The sequence below is a fragment of the Nematolebias whitei genome, chromosome 15, assembly GCF_014905685.2.
Source record: "Nematolebias whitei isolate Nwh7 chromosome 15, NemWhi1, whole genome shotgun sequence".
In the NCBI taxonomy this organism is placed as follows: domain Eukaryota; kingdom Metazoa; phylum Chordata; class Actinopteri; order Cyprinodontiformes; family Rivulidae; genus Nematolebias; species Nematolebias whitei.
In genome coordinates, this window is record NC_056512.1 from 39,124,533 (window position 1) to 39,146,120 (window position 21,588).

A 21,588-nucleotide genomic window follows, 5' to 3' on the forward strand; every position below is an offset into this window, starting at 1 on the left:
TATATAGCAGCATGGGGCGTGGTCGTTCGTAGAGCTGTTGCACCTCAGCGAGAAGGCGAGAAGGTTGCCAGTTAAAATCCAGGCCGGGGACTTTTTTTTCTGGGTGTATCCAAGAAAGTTAATTCAGGTCCTCCAGACAGTTTTTTTTTTTTTGTGTTGAAACGTTTCGTCTTTCATCCAAAAAGACTTCATCAGTCCGAGGAGCCACAACAAACTCGGTCTTATAAACAGCACCTTCACATAGTGGGTCAGCCAGTTTGATGGTGCTCAGATGGTTTCTGGAGTCCGCCCTCTCCCCCGCTGACTCGTTTGATGCAGTCATAGCCAAAGAGGTTCAAAACATCCTGATTCATGCTCAATAATCCAGGTAGAAAAATCCAACAAATTTAACTAAGTTGGAGTAAGTTAAGTGACTTAAATTTGCTGGATTTTTCTACCTGGATTAGAGCATGAACAAGGACCTTTCTGGGTGGAGTTTGCATGTTCTCTCCGTGATGCATGGTTTTTTTCTGGGTACTCCAGTTTCCTCCCACAGACCAAAAACATGCATGTTAGGCTGGTTGGTAACTCTAACTTTATCAAAAGGGAAAGTCTTAAGCTTAGTCCTGAAGTGGACAAAGTGTCCTCATGGACAGAAACCTCCCTGTATACTCTTGGAAACTATAGGAACCACATGTAAACCTGCAGCCTGAGCGAAGCGCTCTGTTTGGGACATAAGATCAGTAAAACAAGATAATATACCTGTATTTTTACCTGCAGGGCCCTTTCGATGACATCACCAAGACGTCGTGTGTTGCCTACTACAGCTTTGTGCATTTAGCTCAGAGGTGGCACTTCCTGCTGTGTAGATATTATTCAGTCATGGTGAGACCATCAGACCACGCTAAAGTTTGGGTTCAGCTGAACCAGTTTGATTCATCTGGTTAAAAATAATCGGGTCTGCTTGGATTGAATTCCATGTTGGTCCCCAGACGGTGCACGGACGAGCTCATTTTAATGGTGATTTCAAACGTTTCAGATTGTTTTGAATTCTCTGAGAAAACGGTGTGAGAGCAGGCCTGCGTGCCCGACGTCACCCTCCTCTCCTGAACAGAGAGTTCTGCGAGGGCTGAGCAGATTCAGGCGCTGCTGCCGTGAGCGGGAGGTTATCTGCCTCAGCTCTGAGCGTTGCGTAACGGTTTGTTGCCAATTCTGGATCATTTCAAGGCTTAAAACCTACACGCTGCTGGATTATTTCTGTTAGTTCAGCTCATCGTGCACGCTAGTTTTTCCTCCTTCATAAAAAAAAAAAAAAAAAGACCTGTTGGTCACATCAGCATAAGTTTGGATATTTATACACATTTTGTTCAAATGACCAAAACAGTGCTTTACAGAAACACAAAATCCAGGGTTAAAATAAACCAAAATGACCCGTTCTGTCATATTTAAAGAGTAAAGTCTGGGTAGATGTCAGGTCTTCATGAGGAACCTGACGTAAAGAACGTCACTGAGAACATTCATACCAGTTTTATGAACCTGCAGGTGAAGAGAGGGTCCATGTCCACAGAAAGCATCAGGGATTTATTTTAGAAATAGATCCTCACAGAACCGGTGCTGCAGTAAGGAGTGCAAGAAAAGTCCATTCAGGTACCGAGTCTTCCTCCTGAGGATGGAGCAGGAGCTGGAGCAACGGGTCAGGGCCTCCTCTGCAGTACTGAGGTTTGTTGGGAGGAGACGCCGGCGCAGACCCAGAACCTGCTGGAGGGATATCCTCTCTGGACTGGAAACACCTCGGGATCCCCCAGGAGGAGCTGGAGAATGGACGAAAAGGGATGGATCGATAGCTTTGATCAGTTTCTGCATTCAGGTTATCTATTGATAACAAGACAGTCGACTTCTCCACGCTACATGATCGTTTCAAATGGCTCTATATCAAATGCTCACTTGGTTTATGAATTATTAGCTGGTTTATCTGTCATACATGGTACACGAGGAAAGATGAAACTTTAAGAGGTTGCAAACTGACGAGCTTAATTTTCAACTTTATTTTTACCGCAACATTCAGGCAGTTTGGGTTTTTAAACGCTTCCTGTTCCAAGAAGCTCCTCACCTGCCTCATCGACCTGAAGCCGTTATCTTCCATCTTTATCTCGCCGTGTGACGACCTCTGGCTTTAGCTTTCATTCATATCCTGCACTGATAAACACGTTTTATGATTTAAACTATGATGTTTATCTTTAGAGAGTGTCTGTTATCATTTTTATCTGACAATAAAACGACCTGGCGACGCCTCAAAGGTAGTCAGGTGAGGGGTTAATCATGAACTGACGGGCGTTTTCTCCATCCCTGATGTGTTTCAGAGCGTGTCTCAGTGTTTTTCAGAAGCTGAGTGTTTGTGAAGCGTGTTGTTAAATCGTGTAAACTCTGCAGAAGGAGGTTTTGTGACGTACGAGCCGAACAGAGCGTGGATTGTGTGAAGGCGGTCAGCTGATTGGAGCAGATCAAACTGAAAAGATGAGCTGAAAGAACATCAGTTCTGTGAAAATGGGATTTCAAGACGACGGGGTTCAGATTTTTCTTTAAACGAGCAGATTTCAAGTTCAAGTCGTGTTTATTTGTCATATGCAAGGTTAACACTACAGTCAGGATGAGAAGAACCGATTTGACTCGCTAAAAACAAAAAGAACAAACAAGAACATTTGTTTTTACAACTAAATGCTTGGAAAAAAGTATATAAATGATCTGTCGAGAACATGTCATGTAAAACCTCTTTACTTTGTGTTTAAATTTGTTTTCTTTAAAAGTTTTTTCTCTGTAGATTTAGAGCAGGAAACACTGACACAGTTCCACAACCCCCGTCAGGATCTACAGACGTGAGGCTGACGGGAACACCGCTGAGACACTCTGTTCCAACAAATCTGACCAAGTCCTCACATTTACCCTGATGAGGAAAAGCATTTTCTCTAAAAAAAAAACAAATGGAACAGTACAGTTTTGTTAAAAATAAGCAGAAATTAAAATGTCTTTTCTTGATGATGTGAAAAATGTTTACCGTAATTTCTGGACTATTGAGCGCACCTGAATACAAGCCACGCACACTAATAATAATGATAATTATTATTATAATTTATTATAATAATGATAATAATAATGATAATAATAAATTTGTAAATGCATAAGCCTCGGGTGTCCATGTAACATGAAATATTTACACTGAAAGCTTTTTTTTAAAAACTTTTAATTAAATACGTACAGTAAACATTTTTTCTGAACAGTGCCTGTAACACGGCTGGTTAAAAAAATAAAAAAATAAATAAAACGGGAGCTTACCAGGAAAAGCCACTGATCGCTATGTTCATCTTCCTCCTGTGCACCAAAACCACTAAAGTCTTCTTCAGAGTCAGAATTGAACAGCCTCAGAAAAAACTTCATCCCAGACGTCCTCAATCTCTTTCGTTGTTGAAAAAATACAGTAGTCTACCAGGAAGTCATTGACCGCCATCTTCATATTCCTCCTGCAAACTTGTGCTCTGGAGCAAAAGTTGCTCAGCACATGGGGGGGATTCCCCCACCTCCCCGTTCTCTCCTCCTCTCCCTCGTTGGTTCGACTGTGACCTGTTCGGTAATATCATTGGTCAGATTAGATTTTTTTTTAAGCCTTTATTTATACAAGTAGTCTCATTGAGTCACGATGACCCACCCCCCAAGAGAGATGTACAATGGACCGCTAGGTGTGACGCAGCTAAATGTTTTGGTGGCAGGAAGCTTGTTAAGTTGTCAAAAAAGTTACAATGCTGTATAAATTGCAGAGTTCACAGCGTGTGAAAATAGCAGCAGCTTATAATCAGGAAATTACGGTAATTTGTTGGTGTTTGATTTGACATTTACTTTGTGGCATTGAGCAACAAAAAGGGACTTTTCCTGTTAGTGCATTGACCCGTATGTCACGGTCGTCGCAGGTTTAGAACCAGAAATGCAGACTCAACTTGAGGAGTTCCAGTAAAACATAAACTAAAACTATATTTTAACAAAAAACAAAACCGCTGACGTGGCAACAAAACCTTCCAGAGCTGGAGATCAGACTCAGGAAAGACCAGATGTGGGGTTTAGAATAAAAATTGCTCCACTGAGGAACTGGATGCCGGCAGAGGAGCTGGGGCTTAATGGACGATGTGAAACAGATGAGCCTAACGAGACAGGGAACAGGTGTGAGTGGGCGTGGCCTGACGAAGGAGCCGGAGCTGGAGTGAGACGAATCCAACCATAAACGCATAAAACGTAACCAGAATACACAGATACCGACACCACGCAGACATCTGGAGACGTCTGGTGGCTTCAGGTTGTCTCCAGCAGCTGCAGGTGGAGCTTCTACGATCACTCGGTTTATTTTTTCCTGCATGCCCCACGTGATCCGGTGTTTGCACTTTATCTCACGTTTCTCACAAACCCTTCTCAGATAATGTTGGAACTACCTTGGACTACCATTGGAAGGTATTCGTTCTGCTGCTTTATTATCTGCTCAGAAACTTTGACTCTTTCAAGCAGTTGACCCAACTCTTGGTGCACTTTGACCTTGATATCAGCGCACATCGACCTTTGGCTGTAGTGCTGCGCCTTACAACATGGCAGACTCGCACATTTTATATTCTATTTGTTTAAATTTACTGGGTCAGTTTCAAAGTTTGTCGCTCTTCACAGAATCATTTAGTTGTATGTTTTATATTTTTATCTGTGCAGATTTAGTTAAAATGAACTATTTGCTGTTGCTTCCATTCAAACACGTCAATCTAAAAAAGGCTAAAGTAAAAAGGAAGCATGTCGTGTTGCTGTCGTGTCTCTGAAGGTGTTTGAGGCATCTTCTTTCAATTCAATTCAGTTTGTTTCTATAGCTCCAAGTCACAACAGAAGTCGTCTCAGGTCACTGAACAGAAACATTCATACATAAAAATAATAATTTAACGTTATTTATCTGAGGAGCAGACTGCTTTGAATTTAACTCCATCGCAGAACGCTCATCTTGAGCAAGCATGAAGGCGACAGTGGAAAGGAAAAACTCCCTCATGATGAAGAACCCTTTAGCAGAACCATGATCAGGACAAACGACCATCTGCTTCGACCGGCTGGGTTTGGTAGGAACAGATACACAATGGCAGGTCAAGAATCACATGTTAAGATAGAAATAGTATCAAATGAAAACTATTCAATTTTAACAAATTATTTAAGAAAATGAGGTCATTTTGTCCTCTAGTAGTCTAAGCCTAAAGCAGCATAACAAGCTAACCTTAACTATAGGATTTATCAAAAAGGAAAGTCTTAAGTCCAGTCTTAAAACTGGACAATGTGTCAGCCTCACAGACAGAAACTGGAAAACTAAAACCTCAGTCTTGTTTGTGTTCAAAAGTGGAAAATTTAGGGTCATCCAGGTTTTTATATCTTTTAAGACATGCTTGTAGTCCAAGTAGCTGATTGGATCCATTGGGTTTCATGGACAAATATAACTGTGTCATCAGCATAACAATGAAAATTTATCACATTTTATCCCTCTCCACATAAATAAGCTTTTTTTTGTTTGTTTATCAGCAGCAAACTGATTTCATGCTATTGAAGCCAGTGTTGACATAAAGTGATTTATTTGAACAAACTAATAAAAGTGCTACAAATAGAAGAAGGCTGACATCTTTATGTATTAAATATGAGTTTTCCGATGTTTAATGTGACATTCTCCGTAAACACAACCAACGTTTGGCTGTTTGGTGTTTGTAGGTGAAACTGGAAGTCAAAATGTTCTGTACCAACATGATCCAAACACTTGGCTGTTAGCGCCGATTGTATTTTTTCATGTTTTTACAGCCTGAAGACTCTGGGTTCGACTTGGAAAAGAAATAAGAATTATTATTATTTATTTTTTTTGTAAATGCCCTCGACTGTTTCTGGAAGATTCAACACGTTCGCACGTGGAGCTCCTGCAGAATCCTGCAAAATGTAAACTTTGTGCTACGGCTGCAGATAATTTCTGATCAGTATGCTTTTGATTCTGATGTTTTAAAAACCACTTTGGCTGTATGTGACGTGCCATCGTCTCGGCATGAGAACAGCTTCGGACTGAAAGAATTTTTTTATTTGCCTTTTTGTTGCATGAAACCAGTTTTTTCCTCCGCTCATTCCTGGTTCTGTTTACCGGCACTGACAGAATGCAGTTATTAAAACCAAACAAGCAGGGCAGGGCAGGGTGACTCAGACTCTACTACGCTGGGAAGCATGAGCGTCCATGTGTCACGACACGAACACACACACAGCACCCATTGGCTGAAAATAGGTCAAGTCACGATTGGCGTCATCCTCGGATGTGGCGACACGCTGGATTGTTTCCTTTTCTGCCTCTGATTTACAGCAGAGTGCACGTTTTACAGCACACAACTGCAGGTTAAAAACCCAAAATGAGCCACATGTGAGGAGAGAAGCATCTGTGACAAAACAAACTTCCGAGTTTGACTCACTAAGAAGGCCCATCATTTGCTCCATACTGAGCTCCTCAGCTGAAACCAGTAACTCCTCCGTGCCAGCGTCATATTCAAAAAGCAAACGGGACTAATTGAAATTCAGCAGCTGTGAGAAATTTGTCTTTGAGCATTAGCAGATCTTTGCTCTACAAACTTGTCTCATATCTGGGCTGCGTTTCTGCGTCGATATTTGCATTCTGAGCTTCACGGATCATCGCTGCCTCCTGTTATTTTAGTTAACCTTTACAAAAGAATCCATTTGGACCACGGGGTGCATGCTGCACACTTCACTGGATGAAAGAACCATTAATCCCTGACCTGCCTGTTTTACTTTTTGTGAAGGTGTCACTGCAGCAACCTGCGAAACATTCTCACTTTTAGTTAGTGACTTAAATATAGCTCGGGACACGGTGAATATGTGTCACTAAATGCACGTCGCAAACAAAAAGACGCCAAAAAACCAGACATCTGACTGGCTCTGCATACAAGTAGGCTATGTCACCTTTACATCGTGCACTAACGCACCACAGTGTCATCACTGATTGCAACTTTTAAACAAAGATTGAAAACAAAACAAACAATTCCTTTATTTTTTTAGCCCAGGAGAAACCGTGTCAGTGATTTATAGAAAATTAGTTGCATGTATTTAATTAAAATCCATCCATCCGTTATCTTTTACCTGCTTCTTCCATTTTGGGCCACGGGGGTCTCCGGTGCTCATGTCCAGCGATCACTGTGCGAGGGGCGGGGGACACCCTGGACAGGTTGCAAGTCCATCACAGGGCCACATGGAGACAAATGAGACAAACATTCACTCTCTCTCTCACACCTAGGGACAATTTAGAGTTTATTTAATTAAAATGTTGCCTAAAAATGAACAAGCGGTAAACCAACGTCCCCCGTCGCTGAAGGATTTGAACAGTGAATGTTTTGTAGTTATCTAGATAAGTGTTTTTCTGGAATGGAACAGGGAATGAAAGTTAATCTAAATGTTGTTAGTGCAACATATTGAAGTGGGTAGGCACAATGGTGGAGCCAGGGGGTGGCCAGTGGTGGCCTTGGCCAATATAGGTTAAACTTTGACCACCCCAAGGGCCAGCCCAATCATTTGCGGAAACTATACTTTTAAGCAACATAAAAACTAGAAAGCATAGTTTCCTCAAACAATTGGGGTGGTATGTATGTGTGTGAATATGCAGTGTATATATAAATAATATGCCAGCAGACATCTTGGATTTTGATGTGGCAACCCAGTTTCTGAAAGGGAACATTTTTTTACGTCTAGATGTAGCCACACGCCAAAATGGAAGTGGGTTCCTCGTTTTTTTTTCTTCACAGACAGGCTGACTGATGGAGGGTATTTCCAATTCCCCCTCTTCGCTCCACAACAGGTGTAGAGTAGAAAGGAGCCATCAGTTTCAGTTTATTTATATAGTGCCAAGTCACAACAGTATCAGGGTACTGTTGAAACATTCACATGCATAAAAATAAAAAGCCAATTAATAAGTCATCTATCTAAGGAAGCAGCAGATTGTGTTGAATCTTCACTTCATCGGTCTCCCGTCCTGAGCAAGCACAAAGGAGACGGTGGAAAGGAAAAACTCCCTTTTAACAGGAAGAAACCTCCAGCAGAACCAGGCTCAAGACGAGTGGACATCTGCTTTGACCGGCTGGGTTTGACAGGACAGGAAGGAGAAACAAACACAGAATGAAAGAAGAAGCGAAATCAGAGTAGAAATAATGTCTAATCGCCACAACAGAAGGAGATTGTTGATTTTTCATGGAACAGATCTGGAACAGAACTCCTTGCCCTAATATTTTTGTGTACATTTTTTTTTTAAATATAAACTATTAAACAATACAAAGTTGAAATGGACCTACTTTCAGACTATCCAAAATGCACAAAAACCAAAACATGTTTTCCTAGAATTACTTTGCCACAGTCATAAACTTTGTCCTTGTTCTCAGTTCTTTTGAAACATATTCATAAAATAAATTCTGAGTGTGCGTGTGAATGCTGCGTAACTCAGGAGTTCCTGTCTTTAAACGGAGGCATACTCTGAGTACCTCATGTCATGCTGCGAATCCATGAAAGCAAGTGAACCATGAAAGTGTTTCAAATGGCTCTTGACATCAGCTTACCCCAAACATCCTATATGATTCATGGGTCTAGGCGAGTAAACATGGACGATGCAGTAAATCTATTTTGTGAAACTCAATGTAAAACCTCAATCGACTAGACCATGGTGTTGGCTGAGTTTTCTGCAGCTATAAATGGATATTGTTGTTTCATGTGGTACAGAATACGCTTAAGCACAGTTGCATAAAACAGACATAGAAACAAAACAGGTAAATACAGACGGAAAAATAGAAAAAGACTGCAATGCTAAACACAGTCCTTGTGTTTGACAATAAAGTTTCAGAATTGAATTTCAAGATTTAAAAAAAAAAATGTTTTTACAGTTCTCTGAGATGGTTTTCGTCGTAAATTATGCTACATAAATGAAGTAAATTGTATTATTTAATCTAATATCAGCTAAATGAGACATTAACTGTATATTTTTGCAATATATAAATATCACAAATATCACTCAACACACATCCTCAGGGATGTGTGTTGAGCCCCCTCCTGTTTACTCTGCTCACATATGATTGTGCAGCTACCCATCCAGGCTGTCACATTGTAAAGTTTGCAGATGATACAGCGGTGGTGGGATGCATCACAAACAATGATGAGTCCAGCTACAGGCAAGAGGTGGAACACCTGGAGAGCTGGTGCAGAGAGAATAACCTTCACATCAATGTGAAGAAGACAAAGGAGATGATTGTGGACTTCAGAAGGAACAAAAACACCTACACCCCCCTGAATATAAGAGGATCTGCGGTGGAAGTGGTCTCCAGCTACAAGTACTTGGGTGTACACATGAATGACAACCTCAGCTGGAGCAACAACACCACCAGCCTGATCAAGAAAGCTCATCAGAGACTCTACTTCCTCAGACGGCTGAGGCGAGCTGGTCTGGGAAGCTCAGTCCTCACCTCCTTCTACAGGTGTGCAGTGGAGAGCATCCTGTGCTCCAGCATCAATGTGTGGCATGGAGGCTGCACAGCTGCAGAAAGAAAAGCTTTGCAGAGAGTGGTGAAGGCTGCACAGAAATCTGTTGGAATCAGCCTCCCCACGATCACAGACATCTACACCTCCAGATGCAGGAAGAGGGCCACCTGCATCATGAAGGACCCCACTCACCCAGCACACACACTTTTTGCCCCACTCCCCTCAGGAAGGAGGTTAAGGAGCATTAAATGTGGAACCACTAGACTGAGGAACAGCTTCTACCCTGAGGCTGTTAGACTCATGAATCTCTAACTAGAATAATCACTGTGAAAAACCATATCATGTTGCTGCTGATCTGTTTCAATGTTGATGTGTTCATGCGTGCACATCTGCTCACAGACTCATGTTCATGTTTGTGCTGATGTTCAATGTTTTATGTTATGAGTGCTTAGTGTATATTTAGTTGATGTTTTTCTTAGTTCATATCTTAGATGTTATTACTGTTTTTCTTAGACATTTTATTGTTGGATGTAACTGGGACCCTGTGTACATAATTTCGCTCCACCACATGTACCACATGAGGTGCGAATGACAATAAAGAAACTCTGACTCTGACTCTGATATATTTACTGTAGGATTGTACTTGCAGTCCAGTGTTTTGAACTTTTACTTGAGTAAATCATAGTAGTATATTTATTTTTCAGTAAATCGGTCACCTTAAAGGTAAACAACCATTTTTTTCCGACTGCCATTTAAGAAACCTGCAGAATTGTTCTTTACTTAATGTGTCCTGAATGCACCACAGCTTCAGTCCCCGCCCCCCGGCGGTTGGACGTCAGCGGCGCGAGCCTCCTGGCATAGGCGGGGTTAGTGTAGCGGGTCCGGCTCCGCTCCCTCCGCCTCCCCCCTCCTCCCCCAGCTATCAGCCGCTGAGCCTCAGCGACAGACGGACAGACAGCCTGCAGCTCGCCGACCTGCTGCCGCGCGGAGCCCCGTCTTCACCACCCGAGCCCCGGCGTCGTTTGGCTCCACGAGCCGGCTTTGGTCACGTCTGATAGTTTTTTTCTTCTCGGGGGTTGGGGGAGAAAATTTATTCGGTCTTCGCGAGCTTTCCTTTCCAGTTGCCCCTTCAAGACGTATGGAAAAAATGGCCAGACCTCTGTCAATAAACCCAACTTTTCTGCCGCCGACGCACGGAGTCCTGAAGTCCCTGCTGGAGAACCCTCTGAAGCTGCCTTTTCATCACGATGAAGGTGCGTTTAAATGTCCGGAAACTTACCCGCACGCGGACAAACACGCTGACAGCTCTCGCTCTCCAGACGGTCACGGATTTGACAGATTAACCAGAGTGAAGGACATGGGTTTACCCACACGCAGAGTGGCCCCTCTTTTCTTTTTACGATCTTTGTCAAAAATTAAACGTAACGTAATTAGGCGAAAAGTAACAAAGATGAGAGAAATAAGAACATGTTGCATCTTAAATTAATTTGTGTTGATTGAAAGTTTGGCGTGAATTTCGGGTTTAAACGTACTTATATTCCTAATAATACGCAAATCATAGTGTGTATTTAGTTAAACGTGACTGCTGTTTTTAGTTTTGTTAAAGCTGTTAACCTTTAAATCTCCTTTTTAAATTAGACTTATTAGCAATACCTGTAATTGTCAACAGAGGGCAGTTTGTCTGTTATGGAGCATCTTTATGTGCATTATTTGATCATGAACATGTAATTATGAACTTTTAAGGGACAATCTGCACCAATAAAATATCACATTTCCTTTTTTCTAATGCAGTTTGGTTTCCTTTTACTTGTCTTCTGTTTAAAACATCTAGTTTATAGTCTTGCAACCACTTTATCTGAAGTAAATGGGTGTTTTATTGGAAAATGATACTCTGGTGTATTGATAAAAATGACAAACTCCCTTCATATTCTAATTAAATAAATTCCCTCATGTTAAAGTAGATAAAATGACCCCTCTGGATGAGACTACTTTTCTTTTTTGTATTTGAACCCATGCAATGACTCGTGATTCCTCTCAGCACAGATACAATGTACTGACTGTGTGCACATTTTTCAGGATTTGGGAAGGATAAGGAGAAAGAGAAGAAGTTGGAGGATGAGAGCAACACGGCCAGCCACCCACAGTCGGCCTTCCTCGGTCCCACCCTGTGGGACAAGACCCTGCCTTACGATGGAGATGGCTTTCAGCTGGAATACATGGACCTGGACGAGTTCCTGTTGGAGAACGGCATCCCCGCCAACACGGCGCAGGGTGACCAGGCCTCCCAGAAGCCGCAGCCGCCTCAAGCTCCCCTGCAGCAAGCCCCGCCTCCCACTCCGCCCACCCCGTCGGTGGTGGACCTCAGCAGCCGCGCCACCACGTCAGTTCACACAGCCATGGCCCCTCAGACCTGCCTGCACAGCCCCAGCACGGCAGGTATGAAGCAACCTGACGTGCACATGAACATACACCTGCATGCACAGATGCACGTGGATTCTCATTTTTCTTTGCACCTTCTCAGTGTCAGTGGGGAGGCTCGGCTGCAGCTTCCACACCTGCTGCACACACACTTCACATTAAACTGACCCCTGACATGCTAAAACGTTCTCATCCTGAATCTGCTGCTCCACTTTCACCTCAGAAACAGCAAATCTTCCCTGCTTAGAGCTCTAAACCCACACTGAGATAACGTTTTTCTGCCCTGAGCTGGACTTTGGAATCCCAAAGATCAGGCTAAACAGGCTTTAGTCCAAGAATGCAGCTCGGCTTCTTTCACAAACTCTTGATTATTGTTGTTTACTTGAGCTTTTTGAGCAGTTGTTGTGAAGATTTACCATGGAATTCATTTAGTCTTTTTCATTACCCAAAGTTATAAAAGCACTACACTGTTTGCTGCCCTGTAGACCCAAAGTTTTTACATTTTAAACAAATCCTGAGCCATGTTGCAGCATTATTTGGTTGGATTTTCCCACAAAAACGCCGCAGAAGTCACTCTAAACCAAACTTCACATGATGTAAAATCTTGTTGAATGAGCTGAAATCATGTTAGACTGGAGTTTAAACTCCTGCTGGAGCCTATTTTTAATTCACCAAACACCAAAACCATGTAAACCTGTTGCTACCCCTTGGGGGCCAAGATGGTGTAGAGGCAGGGCAGCCGGCTTGGGACCCAAAAGTCCCAGGTTCGATCCCTAGTCACTGCATATCATGTGGTGTCTCTGGGCAGCACACCCCATCCCCAAAACCTCGCCCCCCCCCCAGCCGCCCACCGCACCACCCGGTGGTGGATGGGTCATCATACATACATACAGTGCTGACATTATTATTATTATTATTATTATTATATTGTTGTTTAATGCGTTTGAGAGGCTGTTAGTGGTTTCCATCCATACTCTCCCAGTAGAAGGCTGAGCGTTTGAACAGATGGAGACTGTGGGGTGTTTGTGGGCCTGTGAGCGCCGAAGGTGTGCAGGTCTTGGTGACTCTGACCTCAGTCCACAAGTGCCTTTCACAGAGTGTCCAGCAGAGCACTAATGACCCAGTTAGGCAGATCATTAATGGGAAAAACCCAGATTAACCTCGCCGTGTTCTGTTGTCATCATTCTTTGTTGAAATCAGGTCTCTCTCGTAAATGAATCCTCAAGGCTCAATGGGATTTACCTGTCTAAATAAAGGTTGAAAGAATGTTGATCGAAGCTTCTCGATGATAACAGAGGACTGATGATCCCATCTTCAGGGATTGATCTGGACTCTGCTTGTTTGTCAGCCTGAACACATTTAAATAGATCTAATCCTGTTTGAGTGGTTTTGGGTAAAAGTGGTGGAGAACACGACCATTAAATTCGTTAAACTGGGCTCCTTCGAGCTGAATTTCAGCGTGCTGTTCGCAGCCTCGTCAACGTTTCCTCCCGGTGCGCTCGGCCCTCCGCCTACACGATCAAGAGGGACAAACTTCGCCGCGGTTCTGTAAACAAAGTCTGGAGCTATTTAACTTTTTTATTTATTAAATAAATTCTCAGGGTTTTTCCTCACATAAACAGGAAACGCTACAAAAACAAATCAGGCGGTGGTTTCTAACTGTAGTTTCAGGCCGTCAGTCGGAACACGGAGCAAAGAAGTAAATTAATTAAAAGATAAAACGTAACAAATTACATAATTTAATCGGTTAAGTTGCATATCTGTTTACCAAAGTGACTCTGCAGCGTTCAGTCAGCGCTGGAAGTCAAACAACCCCCAGAAAAGGCAGATTATACAGAGAGTTTGGAAAATATCAGTTTTTAATTCATAATCCTAGATTTTAAATGGTAAATGGACTGTACTTGTATAGCGTCTTTCTATCTTATCGAGATACTCAACGCGCTTTACACAACAATCTGCCTCATTTACCCGTTCACACAGCACTCGAGATCTACAAAGCTAATTGAACAAGTCATTCTAAAGAGACTAATCAGAGCTTTATCACATTCAAACACCGATGGGACACGTATCAGAGGCTACGAGGGGTTCAGTGTCTTGCCCAGGGACACTTCGGCATGTGACTTAATTTAATTAATTAAAAAAGAGACTTTAAATGTAATAATGCCTGAAACAGACGTGTGCATTACCTTGTATGAGAATTAATTAAATGTTTATTGGACTTTATTATACAAATTTAAAACCTTATAGTTGATTAAAAAATGAAACGAGTGGATTTTTTTTTTATTTTGAAAACTTTCCGATAGTCTGCCGACGTACAGCAGTTTTTCCTAGATTTACGAACTGGCTCTTTTTTTTGTTGTTGTTGTCTTTGCTTCTCATAAAGAGCTCGTATGATGCAAACGAGCTGCTCCTAATTATTAAACTGATCAGATTCTGTTGGAACGAAGACTGGACTTACGGTAGTCCCTCGTTTATCGCGGGGGATCCGTACCCTGATGACCAGCGATGAGTGAAAAACCACAAAGTAGGAATATTATTACAAGTAGTAAGTAGTAGTTTATTATAATATCTATCTATATATATATATATATATATATATATATATATATATATATATATATATTACTTTTTTAAAATGTATTTTTAAAGGCATTTTAAACCCTTCCCATGGCCACGCCCACTTCTCCGCTCTGCACGCAGAACAGCTGATCAGCTGCAGCAGTATGGGCTGCACACAGGTGCAGCAGGTACGAAACAATTTAATATAATTTATTTTAAATAAAAGTTCCATGCCGATGGTGCGGCTCATCCATCAGTCAGCCAACTGTGCGTCATGTCCGATCTTATTTTGAAAAACCGCGATGGAGCGAGTCTGCGACAGACGAACCGCGAAGTAGCGAGGGACTGCTGTATTCCCAAAACTGCATCTGTGCACGGCTTGCTGTCGCATCATGCACATCTTCAACTCTTTCCAAATCGATTAATCTTCACAGATTCGTATCGTTATGAATTTTAATTCCCGTCTTTCTTGTAAAGCGAAGGGCCGCAGCCGACGGACCCCGTGCGGCCCCCGAGCCGCAGGTTGCACACCTCTGGATGAACGGACGCTCCGGTGTTTCCTCCAGCCTCCCTGCAGAGCAGAACTCTGCGTGTTGGGTTCTGTCTGCGTGCACACGTCTAGCTCTCACGTGAACGAGCGCAGGCTTTCCTGCACCGTGCACGGCCATGTGACGGACACATGCGAGCTGCAGACAGGAGGCTGTCGCCCCCTCCTCGCTGGGCCTCGGCTGCAGCACAGGCCTGAGCGCCAGAGCACAGGCTGTACCCTGCAGAGGTCACATGGACCCGTGCGTGCGCTTCTGTCACGTGCGCTCCGTATTGTTCCAGCTCAGCGAGCCTGGTCTCGTCCAGCCTGCGCTCTAATAACCGGCGTTATCGTAAACAGAGGCTGCGTTTTCTCTGTGTGGTCGCCCGCGTCCGGAGATGGACCCAAACCGTGGAGTCAAACAGGAAGTTAATCGTAGGAAGGGTCAAAGGGCGCGCGACAGATGGCCTGGCAACAAACAAACCATCTGAAATATGAGCAAAATGATTCCCATCTACATTTAGAAACGATTTACATAACAGCCACTGATCAGACCTGTTCTCAGACTGAAGTGTTGCTGTTTGTTCCTTCTTGCTGGCGGCTGTTCGCTCCCATCATGTGGTCTGTGTCAGGATCAACATGTGTCCTAAATCTCTGCCATGAAGACAGAGAAAATTAGACTTATTTTAACTGTTCCTGACAATAAATCTGATTTAAAAAAACCCACAACAAAGTGCACCGTGTGTCAGAGTACAGGGACGTAAATGTTGAAAAACTGCACCGATTTGTGCAGGAAGAGAGAAAATCCTGTCCACTTTTTAAATAATCTGCCTCGTTTGCACTTAATCAATTAACCAAGTAGGAAAATAAAGATTCAGCTTGTAGCTCACAGTGAGCGTGCACGTCTATATGTCGTTTTACGTCGACCTCTGGGTGCGTATCTTTAGTTTGTTTTAAAATGTCTCGTAATCTTCTTAAACCAACATGGAGCTGTAGTTTCTTTAAAAAAAACTGGAGGAGTTATTTTCAGCTCTGGGTAACGAAACAAGCTTTAGTGAGTATTTCTGGCAAAGTACAGCGTCTTCATGTAGCACGAGGCTTTTAATTGTTTTGGGTTTAGGATGCATGATTTATTTCTGCGATGTTAAAAAAAAAAAAAGACAATAATTTAATGAGCTGAAAGGTTTTATGGTGGAGGTTAATCTCAGTCGTGCCCTTTAATCACTGGGAGGGAAAGAACTGGCTGCCCAGAGTTCAGCAGCTCAGAAATGAGCGACAGCTCCACGTCATCACCGACACGATGATGAGACTCGCAGAGATACGATCACCGAGTCCGACCTGCACTAAAACGAGTCTTTCTTTACGAGCCAGCTGTCATGGCTGCCGTTCGTCACCTGTGAGGTAAATTTTAAGATTTTCTGATGCGGGGGAGGGACGACTCGCCTGCCGGACGACCTGCTCTGTGCTTTAACTCGGCGGTCAGGGCGAGGCCCGACTGTTCTCAGGTTGGATGGCGTTCCTCACAGACGCAGGTTTTCGTTGGGAACAAGCTTGTTTCCTGGCAGCGCTCGGTCGATGGAAGGTCGGAGGTTAAGTCGGCCTATTTGTGTCCCGAGTTTAAAGATGGATTACCTTCGACCGTTCTGACGCGTCGGCTCGTCTCTGTCAGGAAACCAAACTACGATTCTTCAGAACTCTTTCCGATGACTTCTAATATATACACCTGACGCTTCTCATCAAATGTGTGTGTGGGATCCGTTCATTCAGAAACCGTGACACAAACCATTCGAGGTGCACATTTATCCAAAACTACCCTAAGAAACATTATTAATATCGAGGTTAGGACTGCACAATATTCCATATTTATTGTCATGACAATGTCTGTGAGCGTGGACTGCAATAAATCAAGATAATTGGCTGTGATGTTTCAAGTGCCTGCGTGCTAATGATACAGTAGATTTGATCGATCCAACAGATGCTCGCTGGCGGCAAGAGAGAAAGTGAGGAAAATATTAGTTTATTGCAATTCATGCAATCATCACCATATTAAACAATAAAATCACAAGTTTTTCTAATATTGTGCAGCTCCAGCAGGACGCAGCAGATCTGCATCATAATAAGTTTAGTTCAAACTCTGTTGCACTGAAGGCCTAAAATAAAAATAAAAACTTTGCAGCTTTTATGAATTATTAATATTGAATGAGAGCCCATTTATTGTGTCATGAAGCAATGATGTGTAAAATCACCTGGATTAGACCAAAGTAAATAGTTTCATTGTTCAGCTCTTGATGCAGACCTTCAGACTTCCTGTTGGTTTCTGACGCTTTTGTTATTTTAAACTGCGTAAAGCTCAGTCTTAAACGTCGGCTGCAGCTGTGCGCGTGCTCAGAGAGGTCGAAGGTCGGCAGCAGCTGCCATCTTTCAGAACGCACCTGCCAGGTGTTCAGCGCCTCAGATGCTGCCTTTTCCTGCAGCCTTGAAGGCGCCGCAGAGGCTGTTCACAGATCAGCTGACTGGAGGTTAAAGCTGTTCTTGAGATGTGGTGTAAATGTTTTTCAGCTTTGTACCAGCGCCACCTGCTGGTCAGAGGAGGCATTTCTAAGAAGTGCTCTGGATTTATTTGATTTTTTTTTCTCTTTTGTTAGTTCTCTGGATTCAAGGACTGTACTCTCCTGAGGACTCAGGATGTTAAACTAATTAATCCACTCGGTGTCAAAATTTGATTTTTTTTCAGTAATGACCTTTGACCTTTGATTTTCTGACTCCTCCAAGACAAAGGCTTTCTTTTGTGTCTGCTGGTAAATAAAAGTTCTCTCTTCTGCCTTCAGCCAGAGACACCCCCAGCCCCATCGACCCCGAGTCCATCCAGGTGCCCGTGACCTACGACCCGGACCCCGCAGACCTGGCCCTGTCCAGCGTGCCCGGCCAGGAGATGTTCGACCCCAGGAAGCGCAAGTTCTCTGCCGAGGAGCTGAAGCCACAGCCCATGATCAAAAAAGCTCGCAAGGTCTTCATTCCAGAAGACCTGAAGGTGAGCGGCTGCACTCTTTGTTTGTTTGTTTGTTTGTTGGGGGTGTTAATGCAGGGTTGGATCAGATCTTCTGTCTGCAGTTTCATTGGAAAGTGTAAAACTGTAAACTCGGGAACAGCCTGGAGAATTTCTGTTTCTGTAAATATTGTTTAACGCTCGTGGTTCTGGTCCGCTCCCCCCCCTCCGCAGGACGATCGGTACTGGGCCCGGCGCAGAAAGAACAACGTGGCGGCCAAGCGCTCGCGAGACGCCCGCCGGCTCAAGGAGAACCAGATCGCCATCCGGGCCGGCTTCCTGGAGAAGGAGAACGCCGCGCTCCGCATGGAGGTGGCGGACTTGAGGAAGGAGCTGGGCCGCTGCAAGAACATTCTGGCTAAATACGAAGCCCGGCACGGGTCCCTGTGAGCCCCCGTCTCACCCCCCATCTCCTCCTCTCCAGTTTGAAGGACAACGTGTCTCTTCTGGTGCCCCCCCCCACGTCTATCATAAGCTTAATTTCATCTGTTCCTGCTTTTATTTTCTGAACACGTTTGAGAATTTATACACGGATAAATCTATAAATATTTCCATGTGCATACTTCCTACTTTAACGTCCTGTGAGGAGTTACGAGCCAACACAACAGAACTCCCCCCCCCCCCCCCCCCCCCCCCACCTTAAGAAACACGCTGTTTGTTCAAACCGGTTTTCTACGTGAGATCAGAACTAAAAACTGTTTCCCTGATCCTCCTGCCGGCGCCGCCGACAGAACGTTTCTTCTTCATGTTTCACCTAAAGCAACGTCTCAGATCTTGCATTTTTGATATCACTTCATGTTTTTTGTTTTTTTTTTCTCGTGCAATCGAGGCACAGATTTGCCCTTTTTTTTTTTGTTCGTTTTAACACTTGAGCAATAATTTTAGTCCCGACCGAGCTTCGATGTTTCTCCCCGCTTGTCGTCGTTAACCGGGTTAGTCTGCACTAACGAGCGTCTCACAATCTGATCCCATGTTGCTTCAAACGTCCTCTGCCTCATATTTATCTCCCTTTTTATTTTTCAGATGGATGATTGTTATTTTTTATAAATATATAAACATATATATGTATTATGTTGATATAATTGTTAGTATTGACACTACTCTTACAGCTTGTTGTTTAGCCTCCTTTCAGATCCAGCATGGGTTCACTGGATGAAAACTTGTTTTCTTCAGACTTGTTAATTTCTCAGCTTCTGTTTAAGTTCAGCACGATTAATCCGAGTGTTTTTATTCTACGAGTCAGTGCGGATGTCTCCGAGCTCTCTCTGCGTCGCTGTGCGTTTGCCTTCTTTTTTTTTTTTTTTTTTTTTTTTTAAAAGATGGCTGGTTGAATGTAGAAGACGTTGGCGGAAGAGAAAACCCTCAAAGTTGGCTGGTGTTGTCCAATACTGTGGTTGACCCGATCAGTTTAACCGGTCCCCATCAGAACCGACTTTATCAGCAACAAGACACGTTTATAGAAAGTTGTTCCTGTTTGTACAGTATTTTTCTTACACACGAGCGAATTATGTATTTTAAAGGCACAACAGGTCCAGATAATTATTATTATTATTATTAAAAAGTATATAAGTAGAAAAAAAAAAAAAAGCAGATGCACATGTAGTGGTATTTTAATATTGTATCATAACGTTTTACAGAGATTTGTAGTAAATCAAAACTTTGTGGGCATTACTGTCATCTTTACATCAGCGATATGATTTCCTGGTGTCACCTGCAGGCTTCCATACCTGTTTAAATCAAAAGAGAGGAAATTGCAGCCCAGGTTGAAGAATGTATCTTTAGTTAGCACCTTTAAAAAATTGGCAAGGAATCCTAAAGTTTTTGGTGCATGCACCTTCTGCAGATCTCTGTCATTGTTTTTGGGGCAGCTTCTCTGACCTGCTGGGACGACGTTACAATGACGGAAGGGAAATCTATAGCTGGTTCTTTTTGCTGCTTTTTTCTGGGTGAATGAGAAATTTAGTTAACGCAGTTGTAACGAGTCCCTGAACACGAGTGATGACCACCAGGAAGCGTTAAGCTTCCTGTGAGATCCCTTAAATGTTGTAGTGCTGTAGATGTTTACCAGTCGGCCCAAGACGGGAACGTGTTGTTCAACGCTAAAACTGCGAGTTCTGTTTTGATGTATGGAAGTCCAAATGTGCAAATATTACTTCTTCCCTCCCCCCACATATGCATGCACTTAAACCAACCCAGAGCTCATTAATTCATCTAATAATCTACACTTTTGGAAATACCTGCCTTTTGGTTTGACCGCTCAGTAATTTGATGCAATTTTGCCCAAAAATGTGAAAACTTTTGCGTTCAGTTTAAAATATTGTTCCACGTGCACGGCTGCGTTTGTTGGCAACGTTGCTCTCCTTTAGTTTTTGTTCATCCTGCAGACAAAACAGTTTTTCTTTATTAGTTGAACACTTGGGTATCTGGCAGGAAAGTTTTGTGTTTAAACTAATTTTTTCTGTGCATTTGAAGCTTTATTTACCCAAATTTTACTTTAGTTACAGCAACGATTAACACAAATACAATGGCCTTTTCTTTAATTTAGTGAGGTTTAAATTCACTTTGAAGCTTTTCAGTTTGATTCATAACATGTTATTTTTGGTCTCCCCTCCTTTTTTATTGTGGCACCTCTGGACTTCCATCACTATCCGAGTTTAATCAGTTTGGTTCCTTTTACTTTAAAAGCAGCCGTTTGAGAGATTTTTACCTGAACTCCAAACAAAGCCGACGTTCTCGTCTTGGCCTCCTTAGTTTGATTTGATCCAAAGCTGCGTGTGGATTTAAGTTTGAAGCGCTTCAGAATAACTGCACAGACGATAGTCAGGGTTTGATGCCTCCCAAATTTTTTAGAGCATCTTTTTAAACGTGAGCTGTACCATAGAAACAGGAAAAAGCCAATATTTCATCCACGATATCCCAAACGTTACCTCGCAGTCGAGTGACTTCACTACCTCACCTGGAAACGTTGACCGTAACTCTGAGTCCAGTGCCTTGAATTCACCGACTGTTCTCCTCAGTCTCAGCTGTGTGAAGATTTCACCACGGGTGGGTTCAAACGTCTGCGCCGACGGGCTTCTCGGTGCATCCAAACCTGTAAATTACGTTTTCATGTAACCATCGTATTCATGGCAACACCAACAGATCGTTTCAGAGCGTTTAAAAAAAGTTCAGCTTAAAAAGGAGGAACTGTGATGGAATCGATGCAGAACATTTATTTGTGCTGTTCAACCTGAAAACCTCTGTAATTTTTAGTGTCCAATAAAAAAATCCCTGTTCTTTTCACGTTTTCTTCTTTATGGAACTGTTTCTTACACGTTTTTGAACATTTTAAAAGTAGACATTTCAGATTTCCTGGAGACGGTTTTATTGTCACATTACGGAGGCAGCAGCCAGGGGAACAAACAAAAAGCATTTCCCTGCACACGGATCACAGCGTCGACGACAGAACATACAAATGTACAAAACAGAGTGGATCAGAGGAGAGTTGGGATCAATCAGTTTGGGA

General features: G+C 42.9%; 1 protein-coding gene across 1 annotated transcript; it reads left to right on the forward strand.

The window, feature by feature from the left end:
• Positions 1-10,465: 10,465 nt before the first annotated feature.
• Positions 10,466-21,370, forward strand: hlfa (HLF transcription factor, PAR bZIP family member a). Its single transcript, XM_037689199.1, has 4 exons — positions 10,466-10,787; positions 11,611-11,970; positions 17,866-18,068; positions 18,258-21,370. The coding sequence occupies exons 1-4, from the start codon at positions 10,673-10,675 to the stop codon at positions 18,471-18,473; spliced, it is 894 nt and encodes a 297-aa protein (XP_037545127.1). The 5' UTR covers positions 10,466-10,672; the 3' UTR covers positions 18,474-21,370.
• The last annotated feature ends 218 nt before the right edge of the window (positions 21,371-21,588 follow it).